The 23,582-nt window shown below is 49.3% G+C and overlaps 1 protein-coding gene across 8 annotated transcripts in view; it reads left to right on the forward strand.

Annotated features, from left to right (window-relative positions):
- Window positions 1-23,582, forward strand: part of ASPH (aspartate beta-hydroxylase) — a 675,802-nt gene that overhangs the window by 506,343 nt on the left and 145,877 nt on the right. For all 8 annotated transcript variants that reach the window (XM_085605545.1, XM_085605551.1, XM_085605546.1 and 5 more), the window contains one exon: window positions 17,320-17,418. In XM_085605545.1, the coding sequence (XP_085461671.1) occupies window positions 17,320-17,418 (99 nt within the window). The remainder of the gene's footprint in view (window positions 1-17,319; window positions 17,419-23,582) is intronic.

The following is a 23,582-nucleotide window of genomic DNA, read 5'->3' on the forward strand; positions in this document are numbered from 1 at the left end:
AGCGGAGGTTATCTCAGCTATCTCTCGGCTGAAGCTCGACAAATACCCGGGCCCGACGGCTACCCTGCCCTGGTTTATAAGATATTCTGTCACGAATTAGCTCCCCTCTTTACCCGGCTGTTCACCTCTTTTCTTGACAGTGGGGCGGTTACCGACTCTATGTCCGAGGTGGCGATTTCTGTGTTCCTTAAGCCTAATAAGGACTCAGGGCTTTGTAGCTCCTACCGCTCGATCTCGCTGCTTAACATAGATGCCAAGCTCTTCAAGGGCATATTAGCGTCTCGGCTGAACCCCCTAATGGTGGGCCTAATCGATCCAGATCAGGCGGGATTGATTCCCACCCGCCAGGGCGGCGACAATACCAAACACCATATGCACCTCATGTACAGTGTTCACCGTTCCCAGGTGGGTGCGGTGCTCTTCTCCGTCGACGCAGAATAAGCGTTTGACAAAGTATGCTGGAAATATCTCTTCGACGTTCTGCAGGGCTTCAGGTTCGGCCCCCGCTTTATCCAATGGGTGCAGTGTATCTACCATGCCCCCCGGGCATTTGTTAGAGTCAATGGAGTATCCTCGTCCCCTTTGAGATTGCCAGGGGCACGAGACAACGGTGTCCACTCTCCCCCCTTTTATTCGCCCTCTACATGGAACCCCTTGCGCAGAAAATTCATGATCACCCCGGCATCCATGGTCTCCGGTTAGGAGGCGATACTCACAAAATAGGCTTCTATGCGGATGATGTCATCCTATCCCTCGCGCAGCCTCTCACCTCCCTCCCCACATTGGTCGGAGAACTCGAGTCCTTTTGGGCTACTCTCTGGCTTTAAGGTCAATCTTGGCAAATCCCAGGTGCCCAACCTGTCCTTACCCCAGGCACAGGTAGAGGTCCTCCGGCAGACCCTCCCTCTGCATTGGTCTAGCGACCCTGTGCCCTATTGAGCATTCTCCTGAACGCCTCGCTCTCACGTACGTTGGAGCTGAACTATTCGAATCTGGTGACCCAGACTCTAAAAGCGCTGGCCGGGTTGACCAAACTCAAGTTGTCCAGGTTCGGGCGCATCGCCGCGGTAAAAATGACGGTAATACTCTACTTGTTCCAGACCCTGCCTTTAGTACCGCCACCTAAAGCCCTGCGAGCTCTGCAGCTAGCCATGAACAAATTCATCTGGGGCAACAAGAAGGCACGCCTTTCGGTGGCACAACTGTCGTGGCCCAAAAATGACGGGGGTGAACCTGGCGCTAGTCCACAGATATTTACAGGCTGCACACCTTCGATATGTGCTGGAGTGGAACCGCCCACTTTCCGAGAAGCACTGGACCTTCATGGACCAGGCGGTAGCTCCCTCGCCGCTTGGGATCGTGGGGTCTCTACTCCTCCCCAGTCACGGCAGCGACAATGAAGATGTGGGACGCGGTGGCGCTCTCGAGAGGCCTTACAACCTTCCCCTCCCTGATGAGGCCGTTGGTTGATAACCTCGATTTCCCCCCGGGATGTAAGACTGCGGTTGCCCAGCGATGGAGGGAAACAGGCTGTAAGCGCTTGGGCCACTTATTCGACCTTGATGGTATCATTCCTTTTATTCGGGTTCGCCAAGACCTCGGCCTTCCCCGAACCGACGAGTTCTATTACCTACAGCTCCGGCACTGGGCTACCTCTGGGGCCTATCTACCACATGTCTCTCATAAGCTTACCCCTTTTGAGAAATGGATAGCGAATAAAAAAGATGACAAACATTTCATAGCGGAACTTTATGTCCTCCTTGCTCCGCATAAGACAGGGAAGCACTCACAAGAACAATTTAGGTGGGAGGTGGAATTGGGGTGGGCTCTTACGGATAAGGAATGGGACAACATCCATTACAGGGTCCACCACACAGCATACAACACTGCTGGGACTGAATCCGCGTTCAAGGTCGCATCCTTTTGGTATCTTACGCCCGCTCGAATCCACCAATGGAAAAAGAACCACACACAGGGGTTACGGCTTGACGGGCTCCCTTGCACATCTTCTCTAGCAATGCCCGAGGCTAGGGAGATTTTGGGAGCAGGTGCTCAATGATATCGACACAGCATTTGAAACTGAGATTCCTCGCTTCCCGGCATACACCCTGCTAGGAATCTCGAACCCATTCACTTTACCGTTACGGTCCTTGCGAGGCAGGCAGATGGCATTAGCACTGCTCGCGGCGCGGCAAGCGATATTGGTTCATTGGGGTACTACCACAGTTCTGGATCACACTGCTTGGCTCCATAGACTCTGGAGAACCCTGGCCATGGAGCGACTTTCGCTGGTTCAAGATCAAAAGAGCGAGAAATATGCAGAACTTTAGGCTCCTTTCATAATGTTACTATCGAAAGACCTCCGTGAGGTCACCTGCCCCAAACTCCTGCAAGTTCTACATCTAATACCTTCAGCTCAGGAATAAGCTGTTCCCCACTTGGGTTGGTGGGTGGTCCGGGGTTGGGCCTGGTGGGTGGCACGGGTCACTATATAGTTCCTGAAGTCCTTGGTACGGGTCTCCCTTTTGTTTTCCCTTTTCTTCTGGGGAGTGGTTGGGAGGGTGGGTTTTTGCTCTTATTTTGGTGGTTTCTCGTTTCTGTACCTGCACTGTCCTTTGCCGGTTTAAGCTGTTCTTATTCCTTAGGCTTAATTTTGAGTGCTGCCAGCCTCTGGGATGTCGGCATTAAAGCTGTGTATGTATATACATACTCTATGCATTGTCTTTTAGCCGCCGGCCCCTGTGGTTGTGCGCGATTAGCTGTGTACAAGTGATGAGATACCTTCCAACTAAATCAATAAAAAAGATTTGTTCCATAAAAGATGGGGGTAACTCACCACTTTTATTTAACAACCGGCACATATGTGACATTAAGAGTTCTGCAATAAGTTTATTAAACTCGTTCAGAAGCCTATCTTCCCCAGGAGCCTTATTTTTTTTTTTTTTTTGAAACCGTTTATTACATGTTAAAAAAGGTTACAAGTATGGGCCTACAACCATCCGGCCGGCCGCTAGAGTGGCAGAAGCATATGACATACCTACAGTAAGAGTCTCTTGGCGGTGCAGATCGGTAAATCAGGAGATATCAATAGCGCAGGCCACATAACTCCAAGCCCACAATACGGTTTCCTTTTTTCAAAACAGAACAACACAAAAAACCACACCCGCAAGGCAACCCGCCATCCAAAGTGACGGCACGTGCTCCTTAAGTGGGGGATCCCAACCAGCAGCCAAACTCTGAAGAGGGGAATGGGAATAGATCAGGGACAGGGGAACCACATGCCCGTGGCTGGGGGAGGGGGTCGGCTAGGGGGACGGAGCTGGTGAGGCGGCCGGTAGCAGTGGCGGCTCACAAATACCCCCGCGATAGGCGTTCCAGGGGCCCCAGATTTTCACCCACGCCCCAGGCTTACCCCTCGCCACATACACTACCTTTTCACGAAACATACACCAATCCATATGTTCTTTCCAGGCCAACACCGCTGGGGGCCACTGGGATCCCCACAATTGAGCAATGTCGCGCTTAGCTATCATGTATCCCAGAGTCACCCACCGCGTCTGCGGGACCGAATAGTCATTTGGTTCCCACACATTCAGCAAGCATCTCCTCGCTTCAGGCAACAGCGCAACACGCGTCACCACACGCAGGACCTCATGCACACCACGCCAGAATCGCTCCACCTGTGGGCATTCCCACAGAATATGCATGAAAGTTGCCAAGGCACCACAGCCACGCTTACACAATCCGTCACCAACAAAGCCCATACGTAGAAGCCTTGGCCCCGTCACGTAAACCCGGTGGAGGATCTTAAGCTGGACGAAGCGAAGGCGAGCCGGGATGGCCACCTCCTTCGGAGAGGCCACCGCGGAAATCCGGACCTCGTCGTCCAGTTCCAACACGTCGGCAACCCAGGCCTCGCGGAGACTAGTCAGCAGGCACGATCTGTCGTTGATCAGTTTTTTATATATAAGGGAGATCGTGCTGTCTGGGACATGGCCATCCAGCACTCTGTCCTCCAGGGGGGAAGACTCCGGAATGGACGCGACATCAGGGAAGACGGAGCCCAGCGCGTGGCGGACTTGTAAGTACCGAAAGTACTCACTGCCTTGCAGCTGAAATTCCGTCCGCAGCGTCTCAAAAGTTTTGAATCCACCCCTTGTCCAGAGGTCTCCCACTGTGCTGATTCCGATCGTGTCCCACTTCTCGAAGCCCTTCGATGTCCACAGGGAGCCCAACCTCTCAGACGCATATAGCGGTGTCACCCGGGTCAAACGGTCCTTCCACCCCATCGCTGCATTAGCCGCGTGCCAGACACGCACCATGACACGCGTCGGTCCCGTCAGACGGGAGTCGGGCGCGCCAGAGTAGAGCGCTCGATTGTAGTCGCCACCGGGCAGGAGCATCTTGTCCATTTCAAATGCCGGGTTCAGGGCGGGCCCGTAAAGGCCATGATTAATCGCAGCTAGCTGGGAGGCCCAGTAATACCGTTTAATGTCCGGGAGGGCAACCCCCCCATCGTACCACGGGAGCGTCAATTTAGCCAGAGCAATACGCGGCCTCCCGTCCCAGAACAGGCGCCGCTGCAGGCTCTCCACCTCACGGAAGTAGCGCGCCGGAACCAAGTCCATAGTGTTCTGAAGCGCATACAGAAAGCGCGGCAAGGACATCATCTTAAACAAGGCCGCTCGGCCAAGCGGCGAAAGCGGAAGACGCCGCCAGCGCGCGACGTCCTCCCGCAAGCGCTGGAGGGGGGGTAGCAAGTACCGCTCGTAGCGGGCCTCCGGGTCTAGAGTAATATATATACCCAGGTACCGGAACCCCTGGGAGGCAATCTGGATCGGGCAGTCCCGTGGTAGGGCCGGAGCCTCCCCGGAGAGCACATACACGCAGGATTTCGCCCAGTTGATGACAAGGCCTGAGTTACGACCGAAGGAGCGCAAAACATCAACCAGGACAATCAGCGAGTTACGCGGGGAGGCGAGATACAAAAGGATATCATCGGCGTAGAGGGACACGCGGTCCTCATGCTCGGGGGTCCAGCGGAGACCACGGATAGAGGGGTGCCACCGCAGCCACTCCGCCAAGGGCTCCAAGGCCAATGCAAACAGGAGCGGTGACAAGGGGCAACCCTGACACGTGCCCCGCCCCAGCGCGAAGGGGGCCGAGACTCGCCCATTCACCACCACCTGCGCCAATGGGCCCGAATACAACAATTTGACCCAGCTAATGAATCCCGGTCCAAATCCAAATTTCGCCAGCATCGCCCAGATGTATGGCCATTCAAGCGTGTCAAACGCCATGGTGGCGTCTAAGGACGCCAAGATGGCCGGCTCCCGCACAAACGGGACACGCGCGAGCACCCCATGCAAGCGTCGCAGATTAAGAGCCGTGTTGCGATGGGGTATAAAGCCAGATTGGTCTTGGTGGACCAAATCGCCCACCACGCCAACCAGCCGGTTGGCCAGTACCTTGGCGAGGATTTTGGGCTCCGCGTTCAAGAGCGAGATAGGCCTATAGGATGTAACCCGCTCACGGGGTCTCCCCTCCTTGTGGATCACCACGATTGTGGCCAGACGCTGGTCCGGCGGGAGGGAACCCTGCGAGTGGGCCGCCAGGAACATGGCGCGCAGGTGGGGCGCCAGTACATCCGGTCGCAGCTTGTAAAGCTCGATGGGGATACCATTGGGGCCCATGGCCTTGCCGGATGCGACCGAGCGAATAGCCAGGGCAATTTCGTCCGAGGTGGGAGGAGCGTCCAGCAAATCCCTGTCCTCCACCGTAAGGGAGGGCAGAGGAGCCTTATTTTTATTTATTTTTTAAACTTGTTTTTATTTGCCTTTAACAAATAAACATTCCGACCACATCAGCGATCCAGTACAGGTTCCACAATGTGTTATAACATAAGCATGCAGAATAAAGCATGTATGGCTGACTATTTCCTGCGGGGAACTCAATGATCATGTATGTCAACGTGCTTTGGGATGCCATGTGTGTGAGTGAGCCGGGACAAAGTGTGGGCCTCCTGTCTTGGATGTGGTCGGGTAGTAACCGGGGTCACAACAGTGGTAAGGGGGTGGATGATTGGGAGGTGGGGGGACACAGTGATGAGTAATAGTGGCAATGTCTTGTGTTGCACTTAGAGATGGCGTGCTAGCTCTGGATAGTGCAGATGAGGAGAGGCTCGCTCACAGGCAGGGAGAAAAAGGAAGGGGGAGCTCGGGGGTGCATTTCATTGGTGTCAGCACAACGGATGGAGGCCCGTTCGGGTAGTGAATGGGGTACCAATGAACCACTCTGTGGTGGGCCGGAGGCCACGGGAGCGGTATCTACATCTTCACCTATCTTCACCCAGTTGCCAGCAATGCAGGAGAAGCCCAGTCCATTGCAGGGAGATAGGCCTGCGACATATCAGCCGGACCTCCTCATTACGAAGCACGTTATCTTCTGCCGCGCCCCATTTACTCAAGGTGCCCCTCCACCAGTGGTGTAGCTGGTGAGCCCCAGTAGAGGGTGATGGTACACTCTTCCAGCAGCAGTGCAAGGGCGGCAAACCATGTTTGCACTTAATGGTGCTTCCTTCTCTTAAAAATGCAGAGGGAGCATGCCTCCCAGGAAGCTATGTCTGGGAGACCAGTGACCTCCCAAAGTGTGTTGTGCACAGAGCGCCAGTAATCCTGAAGGGCCGGGCATGACCATAGCAAGTGCATAAGCAGGGCATCCATGGTGCTGCAGCAGGTTCATTCGAACTGCCTGTCCCGGAAGTATCAGTGCAATTGGCCGGATGTGAGATATGCCCAATGCAGTATAAAAAACAGGATGTTTTTAAAACGGGAATTCCAAGAAACCTTCTTCGGGAATTAGAGGGCAAGTTCCCACACCTTTTAATGGAGTGCATGCCCGAAGTCCTCTTCCCATTTATGGCGAAGGGGAAGGAGTGAGGTAGACGTCAGGACCGTATGGCTTTGTACACCCAAATGATGAGGTGGCGACACGGACCCATGGTCAGTATGACCTGCTGGACCGGGTGTGTCTTGGGTTCCCCCCGGAGTAGTTCCAAAGGGCACCAACACGTGTGAAGGATCTGCCAATGAATAAGGAACTGTCCCATCGGTAGCCCCCTCTATTCCGCCTGTTGGGCAAAGGGGAGAGGGTCGAGTTCCGTGAAAAGGTCCCCCACTTCGAGGAGAGAGTTCTCAGTCCAGACCTGTAGGTCCTTGGTTGTATAATAGTGTCGCCCGCGGGTCAGGCCAATGGGGGGCTAGTCAGGGGTGTATAGTGGGACCACCCTGGAGAGGCGGTGGATCCTGGACATACGTGTCTGCGCCACCACCACCCGTATCCGCCAGTGGAGGTGGGTAGTGCCAAGAGTCAAGTCTCGTGGGATCTGCTCAGGATGGAGCGGGTACATGAACGATTTTTTCCAACTGATCCGAAGCCCCCCCACTAAGGCAAACTACGTCAGTGTGTCCCGAATGGGCGTAAGATCCATTGGTATGTCTCGCACATAGAGGAGTAAGTCATCCGCGTTCAGGAATATCACGTTGGTCCCATCCGCCAGAGGGATCCCCCAGTCCCAGCTCTCCCTGCGCAGGTGCACGGCAAGCGACTCCATGGTGAGCCCCAATAGTACGGGGGATATCAGACACCCCTGATGCGGTGCCCAATGCACCGAGAACTGGGCCGAGATAAGGCAGCCCAGGCGCTCACGGGAGACCAGGTCAGAATGTAGCAGTTTAGTATAAGCCAGGAGCCAAGGCCCTATCCCCAAGCTGGCCATTACAGCAAATAGATAGCGCCAGGATAAGGTGTTGAACATCTTCTCCAAGTCTAGAATAAATCAGGTCGCCTGGGGGAACTTTTCACATACTTGGTCCTGTATATGGAAAAGGCGGCAGAGATTATGTGGGGTACTTCAGTCCGGGACAAACCCATCCTGGTCTGGGTGTACCAGGCCTGGAAGAATCTGGGCATACCGGGCAGCTAGCGTCTTGCCTAGTATCTTGTAGTCAGCCTCCAGTATGGCAATGGGCCTGTAAGAGGCAAGCCGTGTGGTTCTTTTTCTGGCTTCAGGATGTAAACCAGGAGGGACTCCCACAAGAAATGAGGGAGTGCCCTTCCTTCCACTGCCACTTCATACATGGCTGCCAATTTAGGTGACAAGAGGGCAGAGAACATATGGTAGAACTCTAGGGGCAGCCCATCCAGGCCAGGAGTTTTCCTACGGTCTAGATAGTGAATCACTTGCGTTACATCTGCAGCCGTAATGGCTGCATCTAACACGGTTCTTGTAGTGGCAGGGACTAGGGAGGAGTGCAACACTTGACAGAAAGCCATTGGGGCAGGCCGTGCCCAAATCCTGCATCGTACTATACACAGACGAATAGTAGCCATGAAAGGCTTGCAGAATGTCGGTCTGCGATCGGAGGGTGACACCCCGTTGTGACTCAGTTTCGGTAATAGGAAGGGTTGCTGTGGCTTAGCGAGCGAGCCACGCCAAGAGTTGGTCAGGTCAGTTACCCTCCCGGTGCGTCATTAGGAAGGTGCCCCTTTTTGCATGGTTACCACCCACTTTTTGCCTGACCGATGCAACTTGACTTGATGTGTCCTGGGTCCCTGCCAATCAGGTTCCCAGGGTGTGTACTCTTTCCCAAAACTGAACCGTTGTACACAATTGGCACATCTCTGGCCATAGGTAAGCCCCTTGTAAAAGGTACCATGGGTACCAAGGGCACTGTGACCAGGGAAGGCCTCTAAGGGATGCCACCCTTAGTGACCCTGTATCTTAACACCCACACACTGCCATTGCAGGCTGTGTGTTTTGGTGCAGAGAACATTAACTGGTTGAGTGCTCATGACAAGCTCAGTTCGTCATGAGTCACAGTGGTGCTGTGTGCTCATGACGAGCTGAGCTCATCATTACGTCCGTGGCCCGCCCACCCGCGATTAATTCCCCGCCTGTGCGGGAGAATTAATCAGTGGGCGGGGTCGTGACGATCTCAACTAGTCATGAGCACAGCTCCACTGAGAATCATGACGAACTGAGCTCGTCACAAGCACAGCGGCGCCGCGCCACTCCCCGCACCGCAGGGGAATTACCCCCACAGGGAAGGGGTTAAAGAGTCGCCATAGCACACATCCCTGTGTGCCATGCCTGCAACTCACTGCTTGAGGCCTAGGTAAGTCACCCCTCTAGCAGGGTGCACTAGCCCTCGGGTGGGGGTACAGTGTGAGTCTAAGTCCATTCTTAGACATAACTGTAGTAAAGCCATAAAGAGTATATGGTCTGGGACTTGCCCATTATGAACTCCACAGCTCCATAATGGCTTTACTAAAACCTGGGAAGTTTGGTAGCAAACTTCTCAGCACATTGAACCCACACTGATGCCAGTGTGGGATTTAATGTACAATGCACTCAGAGGGCATCTTAGAGATCCCCCTGAAAACCGATCAGCCCTGGTGTGGTTCCTGAATGGCTGCCTGCCATTTGCCACCACCAGACAGGTTTCTGGACCTCTGGGTGGAGAGCCTCCGCTCTCTCGGCCCAGAAACAAAGCCCATCCTGGGCAGGGGTGTCATGCCTCTTCCCCTAGGATGGGCTGGGTCCATGAAGGGGAAGCTTCAAGGCCTGCCTCCTTTATAAGCTGTCCCTGCCTTTTGCTTCCCCCAGCAACTGGCTCCCACCGGTTCTGCCCCCCCCCCCCCACATTTGGTGGGAGAATCGGTGAGAAAACCAAGCTAGGAGGAGAGGTGTTCCCAGCTTTGCCAGCCCCACCGCTCAAGTGGGCAGGCGAGGCAAAGCACACATCTCATTGCCCTCCATCTTGAAAATGAGCGGCCAATTAGGGAGAGGCTCATGCCCCCCTCCCACTGGAGGATGGCATAATAGGGGGTGTACTCACCCCAAGTAAGGGACCCATCGGCCGTGCTGACCCAGGAAGAAGGGGACACCAACTGCTTTGGCCCCAGCCCTATCAGCCTGTCCGGACCCCAACCGGACTACAAGGAAACCCCGACATGTCCAGCAGCCCCCTAGAGCACCGAGGACCTGCCCGGCAACCATCTTTAAGACTCTGTCCCCCGTGAACACCGGATTTGCTCAACAAAAGACTTACCCACAGAATTCGGATCAGGCGGCTCTGCGATTTTGCATTACCAGACGTCAAGGGCCTGAGTTTGAGTGGCCCAACACCACGAGGTCCCCCAGCGATCCTGATTTAGGTATTGGATATCCCTGACCTACCTCAAGCCGACGCCTACATCCTCAACTTGAAGGATCCCCCCCAACCGTAACCGGAGCTGGTAAGAAGAACCTGACGCCAAAAGACACCCCTGCACCCTACGCCCCACAGCTGTGGGTGGCCCAACCGATGGTGTCCGGGCATCGCCAATATCCCAACTTACCTCTTCAGCCGGTGGTTAACTTCAGGAAGTCTCCCTGCCCGAGCCTGCAGCATCTTTACCGGACCGGAGATCTCCATTGAAATCAACAGGGCCCCTGACGTCGCCTTTGCACACTGCACCCGTCTGCCCCTGTGCCGCTGGTGGTGCAGCTCCTATGCTGATTGTTGGCCCCTGCAGTGCTGATCTCCACTCCAGGAGCTTTGCTCCCAAATCCGAGTGGCCTGCTTGTAAGCAGTCCCTGACCCACGATTCCCTTAGCCCCATTGGCTAAAATTGGCCCCTGAACTCTGCAACCAGCCGCTCCAGTGCCGCTGGTGGTGCAACTTGATTGCCTACCTCGACCTTGGGGAACCTTGGTCCTAACCCCCAAAACTCCCACTCGTAAGTTGGCCACCTCCTCTCTTATTGATTCTATCAAGTCTGGTCAGTTGGTAGTCAGAGGGGAAGGCTATCGCGATGTCAGGGAGCGAGTACTCATGGAGCCATGTATCTGTGACAAAGAGAGCTGTTAGTACTTACCAAATTTAGCCTCTGCTATACCTCTGGGGACTCCCTGGACTCTGCGCATACTGTACCTTACTTTGGTATAGTATATACACAGCCAGCTTCCTAAATACTGTAATTAGGGTAGGCGGATAAGTTGCAAAATCTCAGTCAGCCCTTACTTGGTATGGTCGTCAGAGGTGTATGATGGCAGCAGACACGGCGTAATCTCTACTTTTGAAACACTGAAGGTCTGCCTGTCTCTAAAGGAGGCGGAGAGACCTTGATTTAGGCGTGGGGGAGAACTCTGTCGCCATTGTGACGAAGTGCCCTCCCCTCCAAACTCAAAAGCCAGCCCTCAGTCATTTGTGGCAGCCAATCTTATACTCTGGATCACTGGAACTGTGCGATTCTGTGGCTACAGCATTTTCTGTATAACTATGGATTTCTAAATCACGATAAGTACTCCTTGGGTACGTGGATGTACACCACGGTTTTCTCTACAGTAAACCCTATTGAGGTTCCAGTGGGAAGTCCTAGGATGAAGAAACCCACTAAGGAGTGGTGAAGGAAATTATTCCTTTTGTTTTAATTACCCTCACACACCCATGTGGTGTCATGCTTCATCATCGGGTCACCCTGTCACCTAAAAGTCAGGGTGGGCTCAACCGTATTTCAGGGAGCTCTTTGTGATAATATGACCAGGGGGAATTAAAGATAAAAAACCACAAGCAAATCCCGGTATCCCTTTATTCTTGGATTTGCTAGGGTTGTTACAAATTTAAAATAGGGGGTCAAATGGGAGTATTTATGGTCCTATGACCCTAATGCCAACATGTTCAGTCCTGCAAGGGCCTCGATAGGTCCCGGACTTTCTTCAGGTTAACAACAATCAACCTCCCTGGAAAGATGCAGAAGGAGATTCCCTATACTGCTTTTTAATTAAGGGCAGGTAGCTGCTCCTTGTTTCTTTATAAAAAAAAGATCATTTACCTTTTTAATCCTCTTAACACCATCTGTGAATACAAACAAAGAAAAAGGAATTCATAGTGTATCATTTTTTTTAATACATTCAGATGCTTCCCAAGTGTGATGTGCTGATGTTAGAAATGGGGGTCTCTAGTTGGCAATGGCTGGCCACTGTCCAAGTAGGGACCCTTCTTCCTAAGTCAGAGTAAGAGGGCTACACCCTGTGATAACCCTTGCTCAAACCTGTGGTAACGTAGCACGAGCAGCTAGGCTTATCTCAGAGGCAGCGCGTGAAGCATTTATGACCATACACAGTAACACAGTGAAGAACACTACAAAGGGACATCACACAAGTAGATATAACAAATAAGTATCTTTATATATAGACTTAACACAAGACCAATAACGATAAAAAGCCACAATACGGTAAAATAGGATTACTCTTGAAATGCTGCAAAAATAGTTCAAAGTGTGCAAAGAGGAGTTCAGTTCAAAGCAGCGGTCTCTGCGACCCTTTTACTTACAAAGTACCTGGATTTCGTAGCAAAACCAACAAAATGTCGCAAAGAAGCTGTAGCGATGATTTTCTGCACGCGAGACCGGCGATGCGATGAATCCTTGCCGCGAGGGAGGAGACGAGGCGCCGATCTGCTGATGGGTGCGGGGACAAGGCGACAAACTTCTGCATGCTAGGCCATTGATGCGATGACTCCTTGCCGCGAGGGAGGAGACGAGGCGACGATCCTGTTGCGTGTGCGATCGGGTTGTGATGCAAAGAAATGGCGCTCCGCGAGGGCGTGACGATCCTGATGCGATGCGATGAAAATGGCGGAAGCCCGGCGTCCGCGCTGCGATATCGTGATGCGATGATCTCGATGCGATGATCTGTGGGGTTAGCGAGCACTTGGCAGCCCACAAACGTGCGATGACCTTTGGATTTAGCGAGCACTTGGCAGCCCGCAAACGTGCGATGCGATGATCTTTGGTAGCGAGCACTCAGCGACAGCAGCGCGATGATTTTCCGGTGCGCTTTCAGCTGCGGCGGCTCGCAAATGTACGTTAGCGATGATTTCAGCACTCTCTTCTCTGTAGTAGAATTAGAGGCCCTGGAACTCACAGGAGCCTTACCTGCAGCTAGAAATCCTCGCTGGGAGGAATCAGGAGGCTGGTGGTGAAGTCTGATGTGCCTGAGACTTCAACAGGAGGCTAGCTCTCTCCTAGCCCTTGGGTGATTGCTGTAGCAAGATAAATAAAAGCTCTCTCAAAGTCCTTTTCCCTCTTCTTTCAAGTCCAATGGTAACCACTGCAGGCCAATCCACGAAACCGCACACAAGCACAAGGATAGTCTCCTCCTGCAGATTCCTTCAGTTACACGGACAGAGATTCGTCTTGATGTCCAGGAGCAATACCAATTGTAGGGGTTTCAGCACAGATATTTAAACCCCAAAAGTCTTTGTTCTCAAAAGCTACAAGTCACTGAACCCAGCCAGAACCAGTTCTGCACAGTCCTGGAGCACTTTGTTTACCAGGCTGCATCCTTCCTTTCAGAAAGAGGGGGTCTGCAATCAGACCCACAGTAGGAGGTGGAGCCAGCATTCACCTTGCCAGGCACAGCCCTATTCAGGTCAAGGAGCTACCCCTTCCCATACTCCAAATGCAGATCTCTCTATTCAACCCAGGTCTGACTCAGCCTGCCCTGTCCCTCTAAAACCAGACAGCCAATACACATAACAGCAGAGCAAACTGGAAGGCTTAGGCATGAAAATACCTACTTTCTAAAAATGGTATTTTCAAACACAGAATATAAGAATAAACTTCACTAAAAGATATATTTTAATTTTCTGAGCTCAGGCATACTAAATTTGTTTTTCTATCATGTTCCTTGGGTCAGTTAGGATTATAGAATGTAATATTCAAAACTGCCCATTCTGGCCTATGGGGAACAGGTAGCCTTGCAGTAGTGAAAAACGAAATTGGGTGTAATTCACTACCAGGACATGCTACACACACCAAGGCATGTCCTACCTTACACATACAATGCACCCTACCATAGGGGTGACTTACATGATGCCAAGGGAAGGTTCAGTGGCTGGGAAGTGGGTGCACTTCACAGCCAAGATGGCAGTTCTGGACTGCACACAGAATCTGCAGTGGCAGGTCTGAGACACACTTTACAAGCTGCTTCTGTGGTTGGCGCAAACCAGCACTGCCGGCTCACCAGCAGCATTTGATTTACCAGCCCTGGGCACACACAGGCCACGCTACTAGGGACTAACAGGTAAACCAAATAAGCCAATCAAGGATATACCAATTCACATAGTCATATTTACAAAGGGAGAGCATATGCACTTTAGCACTGATCAGCAGTGATAAAGTGCCCAGAGTCATAAAAACAACACAAACAGGTCAGAAAAAATACAGGAAAAAGGCAAAATATTTAGGGATGACCCTGCAAAAAGGGCCATTTCCAGCAGCTGATCAATGCACCTGTGTTGTAAACAAGGCATGAAAAACACATCATCTCACATCAATACATTGGTATGTGATTACAAAATGTGTTAAATTTTACCACACTCTCATAGGTGGCAAAAAAATGGTGTTGTGGCGATCATTATCGCATACTGTCAATATCCACATTCTGTGCATGCTTAATCAATGTGAAAACACCTGTGTCATTCACGCTCAACAGCGCAATGCTATCAGTCGCCGTGTTTAGTCAATCATACCAACCATTCACACTGTCCTCCTTACTTAGTAACGGGAGAGGAAACTCATCTCTGGGCACCTCACCGGTTCAAGGGGTAGCCCTGTTGTCACACACTACTTCTCGATACCAGGTGCACAACAGAAAAGACAAAACCAAAGCGTTTTATGAGAAATTGTTCTTCACAAACTGCCTGTGTCAAGGTGGGCGTGCACGTACCTCTGTAAAAAGGACCAAAAACCGCTATTACTCACAACATCAAGGGTCCTGCCCCGCTCTGCAACCTACTCGGTGAGGGTTCCCCAGGCTTTTGCATTGAAGTCTCTGAGAAAGGAGTTTAAATGTACCTCACAAACTCGAACACTCCACCTAATGGGTGCGGTCATGCACACGCGTCATAGAACAGGCGCGTGCGAGTCGCGTCATCAGTAGCGGGAGAATGCTGGGGAATGTAGTTAATACTATCCGTTCTTATTTTAGCAGATAGCGCCGCAATGATCAACAGCAATTGTAAACAACTAGAGATTTTTCTGATTGTAAAGGGGCACGCACTCACATAATGAGAACCGCGTCCCTATGTATCTATGTAAGGTTAGAGTTTGGATAGAACCTACCCACAACCACTCAAAGCTCTTGAAAAGTGTGGGCCATTGGCAATTGCCCACTTTGCCCATGACTTAAAACATCTCCGGGATGTGATACATATCATCAGTACTTTCGCATAGAATCCAACTTATGCATGCAGTCTGGTCACTCTCAACAATCAAGACAACTCCAGTCTCTTTTTGGGCTATCCTATTTTTCATAATTATGTAATAGTTTCCGGCATTAGTCTTGATTATGGAGGAATCTTTGTACCATATCATAGATTGTAAAATTATGTTTCATTGGTTTCTTCCAAGAATGAATATTCTAACAATGGGCCATTTCAGTCCTGGCATTTGCTAGCCTGACCTTTAGCTGTCTCCACACTCCTAGTCTGCAAGTGGAGCCCAGGAGTTCCTTCTTCCACTCGAATGACAGTAGTATTGATAAGAAAGTTGTTTTTCCTCTCTGCTAGGTCAGAAAACAATCCCAGGGTTATCTGAACTGTTAATTTTGTACAATAACCATGAGCTCACCAGATCTAGAAGACGCACCCCAACATGTTGATTTCCCTGGATCGGTGATTGACGTAACCTAGAATCATGCCAGGAGATAGAGCTCTGTAGAATGCCAGAATCTGTGTGGTCTCTAGAGGGAGTAGATGTTTGGTCAGGAACACAGTAAAGATTTCCACCTTTCGGGCCTGATCTGCTCCTTTGGTTTGAAGTAGTTTATGCCTACCAAAGGTGTTACAGAACAAGATGAGGTCAACGCCAGGAGACATGGAAGCAACAGAGGGTTAGAGCATTAGATCACTTGGCCTTTATCTTTAGCATTTTCTGTCTTACTCTTCCTCAGTGTGCTTCTCACATATTAAAGTAATTGTCCAATTTGGAAAAAATTGTACCAAATGCCATGCCATGCCCAACATCACAGTGCTACAGATCTGGAGTCCACCGTAGCATAAGAGCTGGATAACACCAATGCAGGACAGCACACGTGATTGACCTCGGTGAAGACTGAACTGGATTAGCAAGGTAGACCGCATCATGGAGAGTGTGTGGAATCAAGGTGTAAGGAGAAGGACATTTTGTTAGTTATAATCCACACCAGTAGATCTCGCTGCTCCATCAACCACCGAAGAACCTCTAAGAATGGAAGCGAGGTTTAAACAAGCACCTCTGATTTCTACTCTTCTAGCTTTGGGACATACGCAGGATGCAAAGGATGGTTGGGCTGTGATTTCTATTGTTTGTTAAATTATAAGGAACGGTAAAAAACAATGAAACGTTTGTGGGGCTTGGAGGGTAATTGAGATATTATGATGGGACTTTCATGGGTAATTCAAGGTGATTTTATACTAAGGATCAAGGTCCAGGTTTTGCCCTCTTTGCTAGAGAAAAATTCAAGAGAGAAGTGTTATCTATGGGGAAAGAACGCGAAATACACAGAATTCTAAGTAAATATCCAGTAAGTGCTCAGTACTACGCAGGGGTGATAAAGGGTTCAAATATATACATTGGATGATATAATACTTTTCAGATGATGGCATGAATGTGACGTAATAGAGTTCCACAATGTGTCAGAGGAATAACATAAACGCGTATATCACACTTTCTCTTGTTAAATGAGATAATAAAGAGGAAATATGTCATATGTGAATCATTTCAGTATCAGATCCAGGCCATGCAGTCTGTGAACAATCTTCCGCAGCCTCTCAACTAGCTCCCAGTTCCTTGGCCCCTCTGACGGCTTTCTTTCCATTGCATTGTACTTTCAAATGTATTGGTTTCCTCCTGCCCAGTTTAGTCACCTGCTGTCTTTTTATTTACTCGAGTACCACGGGCTTAGACTGTAGCATGCCTGCACACTTTAACTGTGATTAGACCATGGGGCAAAATTGCAATATCTAGAAACTGTGTTCATACTTTATAAAAGAATGTTATATGTTGTACTTGGACCATATCACTGAACGTCTTTGGCCCAGAAGATGGTTCCATGAACGCAATGTGCACTAAAATTGTAGTTCATAAAGAATAAGCTGATTATACAGCAGGTTAGTAGATATTTCCACTGCAAGGGCATTACTCGTTTAAATGCCACTGTAGTCATTCTTAATCAATCATGTGTGGGAGGTAAATTAATGGATTGTAATTGACTTGTATTTATTTTAACAGGTCCTGTCCATGGCTCCTAATGATGGCTTTGCAAAGGTACATTATGGATTTATCCTGAAAGCACAGAACCACATTGCTGAGAGCATTCCCTACCTAAAGGTAATTCACTAATATTTGTCACTTCTTTCTACATATATGAAATGTTAATAACCTCAATTAAAATCAGCACTGGAGGAACTCCATAAAATACGTATAAACTTAACTGAATTGTTACAATTTTTAAGGGTGCATATATGACACATTTGTGATGGATAATTCTAACCACAGATTACTCGCCTTAGAATACACTTGAGGTGCCAGACTGGTGCTGGAAACATTCTCATTGCATTACTTCCGCACACCGCCATGTAGCGTCATGCGACTCCACACCGCCCTGGAAGGAGCGAAGCCAAATATAAGCATCACCCCTCCGAACTGATATCAGTTCCTACCTTTCTGCGCCTTGTAACATTGATATGGCTATCGGCTCCTTTTTTTTGTCTGTTATCTGACAACTTTTAATGATTTCACAGTGTGCCTTGAAACGTTGGCCCCACCAAACATTACAGGTTTCAACCCATGCCACGACTACAAAAAGTAGATGTCAGTTATAGACCATAATGAGTTGCGTCTTTAGTGCTTGGGCTCTATACTCGTCTTCTAAGTCATGCGTTAAGTGTGTCCTCATGCACCCAAAGGTGATCTGTTAATGGAAGATGAGGTTGTTTCTTGCATAATGCAATAAGTCGTTGTTTTCAGGTAGGACTTGCTCCAAGTTGCAGCCGCATACTCCGCTCCGGGTCACCTTCCGTTACTGTTCAACTTTGCTCTTGTTGTCCTCCAGAAATTCCAAACTCAAGTATAAAAAAGTGTAGCAGGACTCAACTCCGTCTCTCCACTCTGATTCCAAAGAGAAGGAACAAGAGAGTCATAATGTCAACTACATTTCTTTGAGGTCTCCGACCACAGAATTGTTTACTCAGTTGGTCCTGACTCATCCGAATTTCCCTGGCCATCCTTGATCACGCTAGAGAATGAGGCCTTGCTGCAAATTTTCTGTGTGTTTCTGGCTCCCTCTGGACTGCCTTCAGCCCCATGGAACCACAGGGGCCTCCAGTCGGATTACTACTAGCTCGTCCATCCCCAGTGCCATTTGTCCCCAACACTGGTAAAGTCTACTTTAGTCATGAGATCCACGCTGATCCCTGCTCCCAGATGCCAGTACCAGCAACACCCTGAGTCAAAAGATAATCAGGTGCTGTTAGACCTGTCAGCATTAGGGTGATCTTCAGCCAAAAACGTTGCCATCTCCCCTCCTATTGCTAACTGGTGCTAAAGTGCTTGTGCTCACTCCTTAAAACATGGTAAAATAAGTTTACCGCTAATTGGCAAATTTAATTTGCTTATAAGTCCATAGTAAGGTGGTATACCATATACCCAGAGCTGGTAAATTAAATGCTTCTCATTGGCCTGCAGCACATATTGTGCCATCTTTCTAAGCCGCCCCTTAGAACATGCCATTGAAACCTGTATGCAGTTTTAAACTGCCAATTCGACTTGACAAAATAACACCCTTGCCTGGCTTAAAATTCCCTTTTTGTTACATATAGGTCACCCCTAAGGTAGGCCCTTAATAGCCCATAGGGCAGGGTGCATAGTATTTAAAAAGTTGGACATGTACTTTTAAGTTTTACATGTCTTTGTAATGAATAACTTTCAAATTTGTTTTTTGCTACTGTGAGGCCTACGTCATCCATAGGATAACAGTGGGTTATCTTATTAGATTTAATAAGTGATAACTTTTGCTTGGGACCAGGTGGAAGTGTCATGTTTGTTGTCTAAGGAATGTCTTATCCTAACCATTTGCTGCCTGCAGCTTTTTTCCTGGATCATATGACTAGGTGTAGTTGTCAGTAGGCCTTTGTGTATTCCTCCCAGACAGCCACACAATAGAGGGACTAGGTGTTGGCAGGATGGGCCATCCAAGCAGGATGGGGCGGAGCTGTGCACAGCCCTACTTGCACTTTAAAGACACTGCGTCAGCTCACCCACAAAGACCTTCACACTGTCCTATTGTGACTGCAGACAGCTTGGGGCCAGAGCAGGGAAGCAGTAAATCCCAGACACTTCTATGGGGGAGAACACTCCAGAACTTTCTTCCACTGGGTGGCACCAGGAATGAAACTAGGACCCTTAGATCCACTCTTCAGTTCACTCCTGGACCTGTGGACACTATAGAAGAAGGACTACCCTGCTGAAAGTGGCCTGCCCTGCTGTCTGAGAAGAAAGACTAGACCTGCTCCCTTCATCCCAGTCTACCTGAGTTACTCCAAGGGCTAGTTAGTTGGCCTCCTGTTCTGAGCTACAAAGATACAACAAGCTCCAGAGGCCTCTCTTCAACTGCCCAGCTGACCTGCTGCACAGGACCTTCCTGAGCCCTGCTTGCCTCTACTGGGATGAGTTCCTGATCTCCAAGAGGTGCCTCCCAGGTTCTGGACCCTTGATGTGGCATCAGTTGAGCATCTCGTAAAATAAAAGAGGAAATCCTGATATTTTGGGCTCTTTACGAGTACAAATGAGGTAAAGGCTGGGGAAATGCTGCCTGCAACGATTGCCAAGAGGAAGCTCTGGTGAACCCGACACTTCGCGCTACATCAATGACCGGCAATGCAAGATCTGCACTTCGCACTGCAGCGTTGACATCCCACTGTGACCGCCAATGCGAAGCTCCAGCAATGACCATCCGTGATGTGTGACTGAATATTCGAGCTAAATTGACAACCATCTTGGAAGCCCGGCCTGCTTTTCGCGCTACAGCGACGACCATCCGCGATGCTCTCCCTGCTCCTCATTGCCTCCCCCACTGTGAACTGGACTATTCGCGCCAGACTTTGAGAAAGTAACTTTTTCAGCTGGACTAACCTGGTACCTGTATCTGGCCTGTGCACCATTGCAGTCAGCCTGAACTTGTGACTTTGGTGTCAAATACTCTAACTCTATTTTTCTAAATTGGTGTGGGATTTTTCTTGCGCTGTGTTTTCACTTTATTACAGTTTAAGTGCTGTATAAATACTTTACACATTGCTTCTAAGTTAAACCTGACTGGTTTTGTGATAGGCTACCAGAGGGTTAAGCACAGTTTAATTTAGTGACTTTTTGTAGTTCACCCAGATAGGGATTGGGGCTGTTGCTTGAGTAGGGCTTAATTTCCCTCAACCAACAACTCAATTTCTCACAGGTGCCAATGCTAATATAGGACCCCGAACAGACTTCGGCTCGAGCCTGACCGATATCACGCTACGAAATCACAAAATCAGTCCTAATGCAACCAATCTCTAACCCAGTGCCTCTGCCATGTTGCACCTTCCAGGCCAGAGCTGAATATCGTATATGGTTCTGACTCTCATGTTAAGTCAGAGTAGGAGGCACCCCAAGGTGGTGATGATAGTGATGGGGAGGGCTTGCTCCCTCCCTCACAATACTGATTATGGGCTTAATATCTCATGTGATTCAGTTTCACTCGCCACTTGGATCAGCAATGGAAGTGAGTGCTTCATTTACGGGTGGTGGTTCAGAGGATAGCTGAGGCACTAGAATTTCAGCTACCCTCGACTGAGAACAAAATAAATGCTCTGACATAAATTTTGCAGCCTGATTCAGCAACATCTTAGCCCTTGCTTCCTTTTAATGATGCCCCAACTGATACTTTTATAGCTACTTGATAGAAGCCTTGCCTTTGCCCTCATGTGAATGGGCAGGTGGCCAGACATCACAGGCCGGTGCCTGGTGACCTTCATTTTCTCTCCAAGCACTCCACCCCAAACCAAGCACCCACCCCAGAGACTATTATTGTACAGACTTCAGCCAGCAAGGTGAATCCAAATTAATTTCCAACTGCTCCTTCGGATAGGGAATTCAAGAGGATTGATAATTTTGGCAAGTGCATGTTTTCCTCTAATAGTCTAGCACTGTGGTATGCAAATGCTGTTTGTCTACTGGCCTGCTGCACACATGTCCTTTGGGACATGACCAGCAAGATCTTGTCGACAGTCCCAGAAGACCTTATGCCCAGCCGATTCATGATGGACAGGACATGGCAAAATATATTATCCGCTCAAGTCTAGATTCTGCAGAATGGGAAGTATGGTCGGTACCATTGTTCTCCTTCATTGACTTGCATAGATGTGATCTATAGAATTCTTCTGCAATGTACAGGTCTCCTTCATTGATATGAATTTAGATAGGTCCCACCTTTTGGTGAGAAGGCAAAATGTGCCTTGGAATGCTTTAAAGACAACAGAACTAAAGCACATTCCTTGGGGCTGTTGATCCCAGCCAAATATTTTCTGCATCAGTTCTGAAAGTTTGAGACTATTCCAGAGGGCTGCAATACAGACAGAGACAGTCTTCCCAACTAGTGATGCAGCAGACCACTTTCAAGGTGGGACTGGCAGGTAGTGAATGGGTCAGCAAGGGCATCAGTCCTCTAATTCCTCTTCATCTGCGACAGCAGCCACCAAACTACTTTAGTTTGCCCTTGGTGGCACATGCCCAACCGGTGGTGGACAGTATTCACATTTCCTCCAAGGTAGACGGTCCATCATGTCTGAGAGATGGGTCTTCCAGATAGTTCAACATAGAATGTCCTTCTTTTTCTGCCCGCCCACTATTCCTTCCATTCCAGAGAAAAGTTCAGACAAGTACCTGTTCATTCTTTTTCAGGTAAGCATGAGCTCTCCATAGATCCCATAGAGAGTGCCAGACTTGAAAAGAGTAGTTGTTTGTTACTCGTGCTATTTCCTTGTTCCAGAGAAGGACTGGGGCCTCATACCTATTCTAGATGCCCTTATATGGAAGGACAAATTAAAATGCTCATGCTGACCCAGATCCTGTCTACTCTCGACACAGGCGACTGGATGGTGCCCATGGATTTGAAGGACACGTATTTTTATGCCAGTCCTGTAGTTCTACAGACTGTATCTGCATTTCAAGGTAGGCCAGGAGGATTTTCAGTTTTCTGAGCTCCCTTTCAGCCTTACCAGCGAAGCGCAGGTGTTCATGAAAGTGACAGTAGTGGTTGCTGATCATCTTAGAATGTCTGGGATATACCAGTATTCCCATACCACGATGACTGGCTGTGGAAGGCAGGCTTGCTGCACTCAGTCGTGGATCACCTCTAGACAATGGTGGACCTCTTGACATCATTGGGGTTAGCTATCAGAGAGCCTTTTTTAACATCTAGAAAGGTCCCAAGTTAGTATTCAGCACACTATTGCCAACAACTGCTCATGCTCTGCTTCTAAGGGCATGAAAAGGATAAACAGAAGAAACTGAAGTCATTTTGCAGGGTTAGTTCTCGTATGCAGGTCCGCGCCATCATTTCTGGGGCCAGCCCAGAGCCAAAGCAGGCCACCTAGTGGCACGTTGGGGTACTGCTATGAAAAAGTTTCTGCATCCAGTCTGCTGTCTGGGAAAATATTCTAAGGTGAAGAATCTGCAGTTAGGAAGAGTATCCACCAGAAAGAACGTTACTGAGGACGAGTAACTTATTGTTATTTAGATAAGCAGTGCTCCAGTACTTGCAGGGGAAATGCAATGCGCTCATACCACTTTGTTACCTCTGACCTATTGCAACAGAATGTAATATATAGTTGTTCGAAATTGTCCCTTTCTGCAGGGTCATCCCTGATGTTTTGACTTTTTTCTGGCTCTAGAACTCTTTGTATGTTACACCTGCTAACCAGTGGTAAAGTGATTGTGCTTCTCCTTTCAACATGATGAAATTGGTATACACCCGATTGTCATATTTAACTTACCTATTAGTCCCTATTATATGGTCCAAGGTGTACCCAGGGCCTGTAAGTTAAATATCACAAGTAGACTACAGCACCCATTGTGCCATCCTCTACAGTGACAATGTAAGCAGGCCTGCCATCAGTAGCCTGACTGTGCTGGTTTTAACTGCAAATTTGACCTGCCAAAATAGCCCCCTTTGAAAGGCCTTAACCTTCCTTTTAAAAATGTATAAGTCAATCCTAATTAGGCTTTACTGTCTATAAGGCACTGAGCATCTCAAATCTATTTTCACTGTAGAAAAGCTGCCTGTTTCATAGGAAAGCAATGTTGGCTGAAAGCACTTTCTAGGTAATCAGTGAGTAATTACTACATCTGTAAAGCATGGATGAAAGAAGGACGTTGTTGGGAATCAGATCAATTAGTGTTGAGTTTTAGTGTCTTGTGAGAGTCCTAGACTGTGTGCTTCAGGGTTTGCACAATTAAATGAA

Source organism: Triturus cristatus, chromosome 5_1, assembly GCF_964204655.1.
Source record: "Triturus cristatus chromosome 5_1, aTriCri1.1, whole genome shotgun sequence".
NCBI lineage: Eukaryota > Metazoa > Chordata > Amphibia > Caudata > Salamandridae > Triturus > Triturus cristatus.